Raw genomic sequence first — 9,777 nt, 5'->3', positions numbered from 1 at the left:
ATGTAAAAATTTTGGTTTCTCTTAATGACAATATATTGAGGCTTTTTAAGGACATGGATTTCAAAAGGGTTACTTCATAAAGCATAATCTTTCATCTAGTCAACCCATCATGCCAACACTGCCCTCAAGAAGCATATGCTATGAATGCAGCCAATTAATATGCAATCAATACTTGTCGATAAATTTGCCTGCATGTTTAGAATATGTCTAAGTAGTTGTAAGTAATCTCATGGAAAAGTCCATTGGGTACTCTAGATTTTTCTCAATAACAAAATCAAAGCCACAAGCAAAGTGACCCAACTAGGGGAACTTGGGTTGCACTCACTAAATATAGTAAGTCTAGGATCCTAACATGTATCTAGACCTGGAGATGCCCATATATTTGTACCTCTTTTGCATGAGGTGTTTGTGAACCCAAGGTCTAGACAAGAATATCTATCCCTTGCTAATAAGTTTAGGCAATCTAGAGGCTCTAAAACTACATATTATGGATTGAACAAGCACTCCAACTTTTTAGGGAGTTATTGAACACCTGCATTGCATTTTGGCAACAATCAATGTGGTTCTACATCCCTTATCTATGAGTTCAACCCATACATTAATTACAACATGGGAACGTGATTGTGTTCAACAACATGTATCCACACCCGGTAGTACGGATCCTTAGTCAACTCAAGGTGAGCATATGACTAGTTTTAATCCACACAAATTATATAATAACATCCTTGCAAACCCATCTTATTTTTGCTATTTCCTTCTTAACTTACAGGCTTGCATTAATCCCAAATTGAAGATAGAAAGAGTTATTGATTTTTTGGTTATCTTGTACATAATAATGGCATTATTGGTAATGATAAAACAGTCTTCATGAAGTGGCTTTGGCAAAATCAAGGGTAGCTTTATTAGGAAGGATTCCTTTGCCATAAAAGTTTCTCACGTAATCTCCAGAAAGGACCTCCTTGTAGAGGGGTGGCTCATCCTCACTTACCAGATTAGACAAAGGGGCAATCACGGTGTCTTCTCGGGGTCCGAAGAAACAGGCTACTGAGATCCTCATCTTCTGTGAGTTGGTCATCACCCTATGCTCAATGCTCTTGTACCTCCCATTGCTCAAAAGCTGCATCAATAGCACACACACATTCTCATGGCCGCATTTGGGAAACAAATTAAGTAATGTAACTTATATCCAGACATTCGTCCACAAGCAAATGCAAAGACCTCATAATTGTTAATCTCGCAGTATACCTGGATTTGATCTGCCACATTTATCACAAAAGCATTGGGAAGTGGCTTTACTTCAGTCCAACTATCCCCTTTCCTTATCTGTAGGCCTGGCACCTCATCTTGCAGGAGAACGGTGAGGCAGCTGACATCAGAGTGCCCAGATACGCCGAACGTGAGGCTGGGATCAGGGCATGGAGGATAGCAGTTCACACCCATTACCAGCCTTGGTATGGCTGGCAAGGAAGCCTGCAAATACTCTGTGCTGAGACCCAAGCTCTCAAAGATGGCTTGGTATAACTGATTTGCAAGCCTCTCTACGCCTGTACGATAATCAATGAAGGCTTGTCTGTGGGGGCAAGCCAAAGTCTTAGCGTCAATACCAAGCAATTAGGACGTTTTGTCAGCAGTCGCTCAACCAGATAGTCGATCAAGTGCAGGCTGTAGTAAAGTGGTGCTTAAAGGAATACGATGGTGTAAATTTTCAGTCATCGACGAGAATATTATGGCGACAATCAATTGATGAAATTAATTGCTGAAATTCTCCACTCATCATGGAGTCATGGATTGAAATGAGGTAGGATGTCAGGATTATGAATATATTTTCGAATATAATTTATAAGTCTGTACACAACAGAGTTTCTCTGCACAGTACGTTTAGATACCTGCAAGTTTCAGGAGCTATCTCGAAGCCATTGCATGACTTTTCTGGGATGTCCCGGATAAAGAGTGTATCTCTCCAGTCTTTGGCCTGTCCGGAGGGTTTGGAGGTCGTACTATAGGCCACTGGGGCATACAAGTCGTCGCAGCGATACGCGTTGCGGACAGCTGCAGGCTGCTGGAAGAACTCATGACAGGCCGCCTTCATGCCATGGATAACATCTTCCGAGACACCATGGTTGATAACCTGCAAACAAGACCGGCAACTATTAATTATAAGCGGTTATACCATATTACATGCATGCATGTCTGTGTCTTTTGCAGAGGAAGGAGGCTGATGATCATGATCATATGATATGCAGGGTACTGGCCGGTTCTCATCTATCGCCGTGATCAATTGAGGAGAAATTTGATTAAACGCAAAGGAATAACTGTATTGAGAATATTCATGATGAAGGCTTATTATACCTGGAAGAAGCCCCATTCTTGGCAGGCAGAGGCGACGGATCGGAGGAGGAAGGGTCTGTGATGGGGAGAGTGAAGGCGGGCGAGGTCGATGATGGGGATATTGCAATTATTGGAATTGTGATCAGAAGCTGAGAGAGGCTGGGGCCTGTCGTGGGGGGGTCGGATGAAGGGGAGGGGCACATGCTCAATCCCGCCATCGACAATTTCTTGGATCGTCTCTACTCTCCCAGCAAGATGTTCAGCATTAACAGCTGCTGCGGGACTCATCTCTCTCTCACAGCTTCTGATCGCTGATCGCTAGCTCGCGCTGATCTCTCTCTGGAAACTTCCAAGCTGATCCAAGCCTTAACGTGTGATGAGACCTCCCAACAAGAGCCCGCTACCAGTAGCCAAAGATTGGGACAATGAATAAACAAGTTCACGTGATGGAATGAGTACAACAGCTAGGTTTAGTGACAACTGCGTGCCACCCTTTCCATTAGCTTAGATTCAGGTTGTTCGTGTTGCAAACATAGGGTTGGTGTCACTGCAAATAGGTACACTATAAGAAAAAAATATATTCTTTTATTCACCTCATGTAAAAATTACACTGTGCAACAAATAGAATTTGAGCAAGAAATAGAGAAAGACAGTATATAGCGGATAAGAGGAGAATTTTAAAAAAAAATTAACTCTAAACAAGCTTAGATAAAGAGGGCTCTGTCCACCTGGGCGCTTCCAATGTGAAGCTTAGATAGCAATCTAGATAGAAGATAGGTGAAGAGCTTAAGACTGGCTGGAATAACTCTGATTGGGTGAAGCAATTATGAAAACTATGAAGGGGTCTACCTTTTATAGCCTATGAAGGGGATCAAGATGGATATACGCATGTATTTGTTGACCTTCCATGTGCACCTCTACTAGTTGGCTAGGGAATATTCCCTACCCCTAGCCAAGGGCTACTTCCACGGCTCTTGGATCCAAAATAGGGGTCCTTGATAACTTTCTTACCCTGCAAGTTGATGCGGTGTGCCTCAAGTTGCTGCAAGCTTAACTACTCTATCTAACCCAAAGGCTAGACCTGCAACTCTCACCTTTTGTTTATCTAATCACATAGACCTCATCTGACACACAAGTCAAGACCCACCAATATCTAGACTCACATATGGATTTTCCTCATAATGGGGGCCTTACAACTTTAAGCACCATGGATCATTGGTGGCACCTTGTGAAGATAGAGCATTGACCATATCTAACACCTCACACCCTTCCCATAGCTCTACTAATATGAATTCCTATGGCTACTAGTATGAATTCGTACGGTAGTCAAATTGATGAAGTGCAATATAGCTAAAGTTTTCTAGAGCTCCCATGTGGTATGCCATGTTACCATACACACCCCTTGAAAGAGAGATAGTCCTAAAGGCTGGACCCACAGAGAGAGAGAGAGAGAGAGAGAGAGAGAGAGAGAGAGAGAGGGCTTTGAATTAGGTTGAATCACCACACACACACACACAGAATGAAGAGCCACAACATGTGAGAGAGAAATCAAGAGTGAAGTAGATGTAATCAAGGGCTTGTGGAGAGGGAGAGAGATGTAAAGTTTGTATAAAACTAAGGACCTCCACAAATTAGATGTTTTCTTCAATCTACACTTGATGTCATATGTTTCCTTTGTCATTTTTATATTTCATCATTACTCTTCTCTAATATGGATTGCACTTTTTGTTGATTCACGATGAGAAATTCAACACAAAAGGCAAATAAGTGGTAGGCGCATTCCTCCAAATCTCTTTTTTGTCAAAGAGCTTGGGTAAATTTACACATTCTCAATGTGATGCAACATATTTTGATAACTTACAAGGTATTTTGTGCACTCCAAACTCATGTAAGTGAGGGCTTGCCAAAGATTTGCAATGTATTAAGGGCTGCGGTGATTAGGATTTTGTGGAAGCATAGGAATGCAATAGTTTTTGGGAGGTTCTTAAAGTTTACTCCTTTCTTCCTTTGAATCTTGTAAATAGGAAATTCTAATTGTGTGTAAAGGTTTGGGAAGAAAGACTCTCTCTTTAGAGCAATCCTTAAAGCCTTAGAGAAGAATAGCTAAAATTAGCTATGGCACATCACATATTTAGTAGATGTACATATTTCATATTTTAGTGCAATAGCTATATTATTTTTAAAAAAATCTTGTGAAATTAATAATCATGGCATTATGTTTTGAGCTCTTACATCCTATGACTTCTTATGATCATTGTTTGTTTTTTGGCTTTCCATGATTTATCACTATAGTAATAGGACCTAGCTCAGTTTTATTGCCTAGTGTTTTTGAGCATTCATATTATAATGTTGGCTATTAAGATGTGTTCTTAGGTGACCGATCAAGTCCTCTCATATGTGATCAATTGCAATCTATTGCTCGTGCAATGTTCAAATGATCAAGTATAATGTCCTCTTGTAGGTCCTATGGATTCATCTCTATTTGGTGTGTTTAGTGTTAAGAGGCTAAATTTCTTTTTGTATGAGGCCATCTAGAATTTTCTTTATAGCTTAATACTTCATCTTAATATTCCTGGCTACCTTTAGTGCTCATTATTTTGGTGATATTAATTTTTATGGTTAAAAAAGAAATGAAATAAAGTGTGATGGAGTCATGGTTTCACTTATTAAAAAGAAAAAACCCCAATGGATACATGTGGTAGTACAATACAAATTAGGCCCTTAATGAGGAGAACACACACCTTGGGATTCAAAATAGGATAAAAGAAAAAAGAACTTGAAGGGTGTTTTTATTAACCTTAAGTTACCCTTCTATGCATATGTTTGAAAAGTACTTAAAAAATAGCTTACATTGTTGGAGGCTTGTCCATTTTCATATGTCCCACCTTTATATACATTCCATTTCTTAAATCCCACATTAATTAAAGAAGCAATTTGTAAACTAAAGAAGCATTCGTGTGCACTTCAAAATCTACACGTGGTGTTGGAAGGTTGCTTTAATCATAGAAAACAAGAAAAAGAAGTAGCTGTGTATTGAATTGAGTAGGTTCTAATTGATAACACGTACTCTACAATGAGAAAACTTGTTATTAGGTGTCCCCACATTGATATGACTGAGTGTCAAAGTCATTATGAAACATAGATAGCCAATCGTTACCACTCAATGCACAAGTTAGGTATTTGTTAGCTTGAGATTGTATTGTGTTGAAGCTTGGGGGGGTCACTCATGAATATATGTATATATAACGTGAGTTCAAAATAAGGGGTTTTTAAAACACTATTTTTATACATTTTTTACATACAGAAGGGTGTCATATAAAGAGGTTACTTACAAATTGAATAGAAAAGGGTTGTATTTTATTCAAGAAAAATACACAGATTAGGATATTTATAAATAGGCCATGAACACACGTTATATAGAGAATATATATATGGTGAACCCCCCGAGTGTTGAAGATACATTAATAAATCATTTAAGAGATTTCTCAACCAAACCTTTGTCTATGTTTGCTTTAATTCAATTAAAAGGTGTTAGTATTAATGAGTGAATATTGTCATGCATAGTCCTCTTACATTCTAAGGAAAAAAATAGCAGTTGCATACCTTGTCACTACTATAATTACCTATTATATTATATGTTTTAAAGGTGCACACATGCTTGTAGATTTATGCTTTTATTTTTTGTGACTACTATATCTAAATTAGTTACAACATGAAACTTGGGATTGTTACCTCCATTTAGATTCATGCTCTTCTACTTTACTAATATATGACAATAAGTGTGTATGTGGAACTTGTGAGATGATGCAGTGTTACTAACATTTTAGAGTTGGGTTATGTCTAGATTAGGGATGATATCTAGTTCTTTCCCATTCCTATTAATACATTTAATGGAAAAGGTATGTATATTATGCATGGTGATTCCTAAAAGACTATTCTACTCATAAACAAAAATAGTAGCATGAACCTTACATAAGTTAATAGGGAATGATAGGTGCAATACATGGATATACTTGGGCTGGTATAAATTTTGGATGCCACCCTAATCATATACTCTGAATGCAATATACTCTCATGTATTTTAAGAGATCGTGTATGCAAGCATAACTTAGTATGGATTCACATATATGTGTGCCTACCATTGATCAAGTAGAACTTCTCAAATGGTCTTGAGTTTCTATGCATCCTCATTGTACCCATCCTTGATGCCACACATTAGAGGCTGGTTATATTGTTATGATAGCTTGAATGTAAATTTTTCAACCACGCAAAATTTATACAAAGCTAAGAACCTCACACAAATCAAATGTTTTATTTCATCTTTGCTTCATGACATGTGTTTTGTTTATCAATTTTCTATTTCATCATTACCCTTGCCTGACATGGATTGCTATTTCTGTTGACTCGTAGAGAGAATTTTAGCACAAAAGGTAAATAAAAAGGTGTTTTACTTCTATAGAAAACTGAGGTCACCTTCGACATGCAGGTTTCATAGTCTCCACTTTAAATTTGGTAGGTGCATTCCTCTAAACCACATTTTTATCAAACAAGTTTGGCTAGTAGATTGGAATCACCTTTGACATGAAATCTTCATTGTCTCCAATTTAGATTTGATAGGCGCATTCATCTACACCACATTCCTATTAAAAACACTTGGGCTGAAATTAGCACATGTTATGCTCAATGTATGCAACATATTCTTATAAATTATAAGGTATTTGTGCACTCCAAATTCTTGTAAGTGAATTTTACATTAAAAGTTTCATGGCATTATGTTTTGGGCCCTTACACCCTATGACCTCTTAAGACCATTGTTTGTTTTTCGATTTGATGTTTCATCAATGTAGTAATAGGAAACCCTATCAATCATATTGTCAAATATATTTATGAATCATTCATGTCATAATGTTGACAACTTGAACCGATTCTTGGATGACAAGTCCTCTCATATGTCATCAATTGGAATCTATTGCTCATACTATTTCTAAATTATCAAGGATAGTGTCTCTTGTAGGTCCCATGGGTTCATCTCCTTTTCATGAAGTTAGTGTTACAAAACTAAATTTCTTTTCATATGAGGCCATCTAAAATTTGCTTTGTAGCCAAATTTCCTTAGATTAATATTCATTTCTACAATTTATGTTCAGTATTTTGGCCATATTACTCTTTATGGTTTAAAAAGAAAGGAAATAGCGCATAATGGAGTAGTGGTCTCACTTATTGAGAAAAAAGAACCCCAATCAACACTTGTGGTAGTACAATACAAATAAGGCCCTTAAAGGGAAAAACATGCACATTGGGATTTACTTGGATAGCAAATTAAAGTCACCTTTGACATGCAAGCTTCATAGTCTTTACTTTAAATTTAGTAGGTGCATTCCTCTAGACCACAATTTTATCAAGCAACTTTGGCTACTAAATTCAAGCCGCCTTTGACATGCAATCTTCATTGTCTCCACTTTAGATTTGATAGGTGCATTCCTCTACACCACATTCCTATTAAAAACACTTGGGCTGAAACTAGCACATGTTATGCTCAATGTTATGCAACATATTCTTATAGCTTATAAGGTATTTGTGCACTCCAAACTCTTGTAAGTGAAATTAACAAAAGAATCATGGCATTATGTTTTGGGCCCTTACATCCTATGACCTCTTAAGACCATTGTTTGCTTTTTGATTTGATGTTTCATCAATGTAGTAATAGGAAACCTCGTCAATCATATTATCCAATATTTATGAATCATTCATGTCATAATGTTGTCAACTAGAACCTAATCTTGGATGACAAGTCCTCTCATATGTGATCAATTGCAATCTATTGCTTGTTATCATTTCTAAATTATCAAGGATAATGTCCCTTGTAGGCCCCATGGGTTCATCTCCTTTTGGTGAAGTTAGTGTTATGAGACTAAATTTCTTTTCATATGCGACCATCTAAAATTTCTTTTTGTATGCAACCATCTAAAATTTTCTTGGTCACCTAAATTCTTTAGATTAATATTCATTTCTATATTTTGTGTTTGGTATTTTGGCCATATTACTCTTTGTGGTTTAAAAGAAAGCAAATAGAGCATAATGGAGTCATGGTCTCACTTATTGAGAAAAAACAACCCCAATCAATACATGTGGTAGTACAATACAAATAAGGCCATTAAAGAGGAAAACATACACCTAGGGATTTGAAATAGGAGAAAATGAAAAAGGAATTGAAGCATGCTTATATTAACCTTTAGCTACCCTTCTATGCATGTGTTTGGAAAAAAAGTTAAAAGTAGCTTTCATGGTTGGAAGATTTTATATTTCCATATGTCCCACCTTGATATACATGCCATGTTTTAAATGCTAGAATTACAATGTGATTGTATTAAAAAGAAATTTGTAAATTGACAAAGCATTCATGTGCACTTCAAATCTACACAAGGTGGTGAAAGATTTCTTTAATAATAGAAAACAAGAAAAGGATGCCACCATGTATTGAATTACGCAGTAACAAGTATTTAATCTAATTGACAACATGTACTCCACAACTAAAAATTTCTAATTGGGCATCCCCTTATTGATGTGAAAACATGTTAAAGTCATTATCAAATGTAGCTAGCAAACACTTATCATTCAATGTACAACAAATTAGATACTTGTTAGCTTAAGATTGTATTATGTTGAAGATACATTTGTACTATACTGAATCAGTGAGAAAAAGCTTCCCATGTAAACACTTAATTGGAGAGTTAAAAATTTGTCCCAATGATGTGAACTTTTCCTTGAGCATGTACGCACATGTCCACATGTTAACACATAAATAGAAATATAAATTTCCCTAATGAACTCACCCTTAGGTGCATGAGTGTGCATTTACCTTGAAGCATGTAAACATGTGCAAAAATTCGAGTTTTGTAAGCTTGAAATAACTAAAACTCTATTGCATTTAGGTAAATGAGTTAGCACATCAACATCTCTTTATTTTTTGAGAAATCATGCAAGAATTAGTAGCATACACGCAAATGAAAAAGTGATAGAAATGAAAATTCAAAGAATTAGTTTAATTCTAATTAATTAAATAAAAGAAAAGAAGAGTTCAAATCGAACTAAAAAGTTTGATATATGACACATGGGTCCTCCCACATCATATTAAAAAAGATCTTGATGACTTTATGCCACTTGCTTGACAAGTGAAATTAACCCCATGATAGAAAAGAAATATCCCTTTAGCCTTATGCCACCTAGTGATGCCTATGTACTTTTAGGATTAAAAAATCAAATATCTATTTATCTCTATGCCACCAAGTGAGATGTGGATATTCCCATATGATTATTAGAATAAAAATGTTCCTCTCCTCATGCCACCACACATGACACCTAAAAATTCCAATAACATAGGCAAGGATTCCCACCCCCCTTGGTGCTCCATTATAAATAAGAGGACAACTGTGAAGGGGGGAAAAAGTG

General features: G+C 36.6%; 1 protein-coding gene across 1 annotated transcript; it reads right to left on the bottom strand.

Annotated features, from left to right (window-relative positions):
* Positions 1 to 709: 709 nt before the first annotated feature.
* On the bottom strand, positions 710 to 2,832 carry LOC148031636 (fe(II)/2-oxoglutarate-dependent dioxygenase 4-like). Its single transcript, XM_087685226.1, has 4 exons — positions 2,350 to 2,832; positions 1,887 to 2,128; positions 1,246 to 1,570; positions 710 to 1,117 (listed from the first exon to the last, which is right to left on the bottom strand). Exons 1-4 carry the CDS (start codon positions 2,614 to 2,616, stop codon positions 866 to 868), a joined length of 1,086 nt encoding a protein of 361 aa, XP_087541352.1. The 5' UTR covers positions 2,617 to 2,832; the 3' UTR covers positions 710 to 865.
* Between the last annotated feature and the right edge of the window lie 6,945 nt (positions 2,833 to 9,777).

This window comes from Lygodium microphyllum, chromosome 9 (genome assembly GCF_053477565.2).
Source record: "Lygodium microphyllum isolate KBCC chromosome 9, Lygodium_microphyllum_v1.1.10, whole genome shotgun sequence".
In the NCBI taxonomy this organism is placed as follows: domain Eukaryota; kingdom Viridiplantae; phylum Streptophyta; class Polypodiopsida; order Schizaeales; family Lygodiaceae; genus Lygodium; species Lygodium microphyllum.
Note: the sequence above shows the minus strand (reverse complement) of the source record. Positions and strands in the feature narration are given on the sequence as shown.

What these genes read in the sequence shown, in the direction of transcription:
- LOC148031636 (XM_087685226.1), bottom strand. Translation starts at nt 2,616, where the DNA reads ATGAGTCCCGCAGCAGCTGTTAATGCTGAACATCTTGCTGGGAGAGTA. An exon ending in AAGAATGGGGCTTCTTCCAG is followed by an intron (nt 2,129 to 2,349) that starts GTATAATAAGCC and finishes TCTTGTTTGCAG; the next exon opens with GTTATCAACCATGGTGTCTC. An exon ending in ATGTGGCAGATCAAATCCAG is followed by an intron (nt 1,118 to 1,245) that starts GTATACTGCGAG and finishes CTATTGATGCAG; the next exon opens with CTTTTGAGCAATGGGAGGTA.